We start from the raw sequence: 2,963 nt of genomic DNA, 5'->3' as shown, positions 1-2,963 counted from the left end.
AAATAGCGAACTTCATTGTCATATTAAGACGAACCGCGGAACACGTGGTTGGGCCTGCGTTTGTGTATGGTATGTGGGATTTTTTTTTAAATTTTCAGTGGCCTCTCTTTTTGTGTGTTGGGCCTCTGTTCGGGGAGTGAAGATGCATTTGGCCCAAGTCGGCCTGTGAGCACGGCTGGTTCCCGGTGCGTTGTGTGCGGCCTAATGTTTAGTCCCACCTCGCCCGCGGTAGGCGCGCCCGACCTGTTTATAAGCGCTGGTGAGGCAGCCGTATCGAACTCCTCTGGTTACTTATTTGGGCGCTTATACACGGCGCTCGCTGCTCTATGCTCTCTGGCCTGTGGGCCCATGTGCGCCCAGCCCCACGCATCGTGGCTCAGAACGACTCGCCTACTGTGGGCGCAGACCTACTACGAGACTGGCTGGGGCCGACTGCACCTGGGTGGTCAATTTTTTTTCTATTGTTTTTTTTCAATGTAAGGGCGTGCACTGCTTAGCAAGCCACCCTTGCACTGCATTGATCAGTGTTCTGTACTGCATGTGCACGCATTGCGTACTACATGTACAGTTCTCATTTTTTGTTTTCATGTTTTTGCTCTTATGTAATCTTTTTTCCAATGTAGGGGAGTGCACTGCTTAGTAAACATACTTGTACTACATTGATTATGTTCCTGTACTGCATGTTCATATATTTCCGCACTACATTTTTTTCAATGTAGGGGCGTGACTGCTTTGTAAACCATCTGTGCACTGCACTGATCAGAGTTCTGTACTACATGTGCACGCAGTCCGTACTACATGCACAATTCTCATTTTTGTTTTCGTGTTTTTGCTCTTATGTAATCTTTTTCCAATGTAGGGGAGTGCACTGCTTAGTAAATCATTCGTGTACTACATTGATTACGTTTCTGTACTGCACGTTCATATATTTTCGCACTACATATACAGATCGCATTTTTCTTTTTGTGTTTTTCTCTTATCTATTCGTTTTTCCAAATTTAGGGGCGTGCACTGCTTTGTTGGGTATGTGTAAACTTCATTTGACAGTCTTTACTGCATTGGTACACAACTTGCACTACGTGCGTCCTATTTGCACACTGCTCGAATCTAATGATTCATAAGCAAACAACAGAAAACAAATTATCACAGGCATTCTGTACGACAAGTTCATCATGAGAAAACTAATTTCAATAGAAAGCAATAGAACATAATCAAAGTTCACATCATTACAAGCGATTCTGCATGGCAAGCAATCTAAGTTCAGCAAAAGCAAATGATCACAAGCAAACTAACGATACATAAGCAAACAACATAAAGCAAATTTGATGATAATTCTAAAACAACGCTAGCATTGTTGGCTCTTTGGGCGGCACCATCTTCTTCTTCACCAGTTAGCGTCTCCCCATCCCCAGCTGCTCCTGGCGCGCTTCTTGGGGGGCTCCTCCTTCTCGAGCTTTGCACGGAGAAGCCCGTCCTGGGTGAGGGTGATGCGGTTCCATATCTCGTATGCTGCGTAGGCGTCCTTTGCCGTGTACTTGATGTGCCTCATGGACAAAGGCAGGGTGGCCTAACGCTTGTGCTCGTCGTCGGTGATCTTCTTCTTCATGTTGTTGTAGTAGTCGTCGATGAGCATGCCAGAGACGTCTCCAAGGGAGTCCAACTCCTTGGTTGCCTCGGGCACCCTCCACTCCTTCTGGATGTCGACGAAGTTGGCGACCTCCAGATTGACGCGCTCTAGCCTTTTTTGTCGCCGTCGATGGAGAAGCATGCAAAGGTGTACCTGGGGTCGGCGAGGAAGTTGTCGAAGACGGTGCACCTTTCAGCGGCGCTCAGTTGGAAGAGCAACACCGGGTGTTTCTTGTCGATGGAGAGTTGGCAGAGGGCGGGTTTCTGCATCGCTTCAGGCTCGTTGTTGTACTCGAGATCAATGCCGACGATCTTGTGGCGCTGGAGGCTGAGGTGGAGCTCGTACTGCGCGAGGGTGATCGCCACCTGCTTCTTGTCATTGGTGTGGATGACGTGCAACTTGGTGTTGCCGTGGGCCTCCACGCCCTGGTACTCGTCGGCGAACGCCATGGCTAGTAGTTGGGCTTGGTGTTTTGCATGGAGATGGATGTGATGGAGCGATTTTGTGGTAGCGCAATGGATACTTGTGTTGTTGTGGATGAGAAGCCCTTTGGCAGGGGTCTGAATTTAAGGGGAGGGCGCAGGGTGGGATGGCTGCATCGGATGAACTGGACGATCTCGCTGATGATGCGGTTTGTGCAGATCGTGGGTTGGTGTTGCGTCTGTGATCATGTTCTTGTGGCGATGGAACCGCTCCGATTGGGTGGTTGTATGCGAACGTGGTGTTTTTTAATGTGGTTTTTTTATCAGTAAATTTTTTAAGCACCACTTTCTGTGCGAACGGGCATTTGTCACATTTATATGTATCCTGCGTGATAATGAAACTGCATTGGTTAGAGTTCTGCACTGCATCATGTGCAATGGAGAACTGCATGTTGTCTACAGGTGCGTACTTCACCGTTTTTTGCGTCTCCTTGCTGCAGCCCCTGAATAAAGTACAATGTATTTCGCAATTTTAAGAGTTTTTCTGTTCTATACCGTGTATTTATTCATGTAGGTAATCCGGAACTGGATTGCTATACCGTACTGCTTCGTGTAACGAAATGCACTGCATTTTTCTAGTGCTGCGTACTGCATCTGTTTTTTGCCTGTACTTACTGCAGTCCCTGGTAAAGCTAATCAACCTGTCTCCAGAGAGGAGAACAGTCCGGACGACGATGCACACATCATCCTGGAAAGGAACTTGGAGCAAGAGAACCTCCATAGAAGGCTTCTTGCCACCGCGAAGAGTCTAAAGAAGCAGAAGCAAAGGCTCAAGGCCGCGCAAAATACACTCAACAGTAGATGGAACAAAGTGCTCGACACTGCAGAAAAGTACGATGACAGTCGCCACACAA

General features: G+C 47.8%; 1 protein-coding gene across 1 annotated transcript; it reads right to left on the bottom strand.

Annotated features, from left to right (window-relative positions):
* Positions 1–1,567: 1,567 nt before the first annotated feature.
* On the bottom strand, positions 1,568–2,076 carry LOC141032986 (uncharacterized). Its single transcript, XM_073506259.1, has 2 exons — positions 1,781–2,076; positions 1,568–1,739 (listed from the first exon to the last, which is right to left on the bottom strand). The coding sequence occupies exons 1-2, from the start codon at positions 2,074–2,076 to the stop codon at positions 1,568–1,570; spliced, it is 468 nt and encodes a 155-aa protein (XP_073362360.1).
* Between the last annotated feature and the right edge of the window lie 887 nt (positions 2,077–2,963).

This window comes from Aegilops tauschii, chromosome 1, assembly GCF_002575655.3.
Source record: "Aegilops tauschii subsp. strangulata cultivar AL8/78 chromosome 1, Aet v6.0, whole genome shotgun sequence".
Lineage (NCBI taxonomy): Eukaryota > Viridiplantae > Streptophyta > Magnoliopsida > Poales > Poaceae > Aegilops > Aegilops tauschii.
This window is presented reverse-complemented; position numbering and strand designations above follow the sequence as displayed.

Excerpts from the sequence above, each read along its gene's own strand:
- LOC141032986 (XM_073506259.1), bottom strand. The coding sequence starts at position 2,076 with ATGGCGTTCGCCGACGAGTACCAGGGCGTGGAGGCCCACGGCAACACC. Across the intron at positions 1,740-1,780 it reads AACTTCCTCGCCGACCCCAG|GCTAGAGCGCGTCAATCTGG; the intron begins GTACACCTTTGC and ends GCGACAAAAAAG.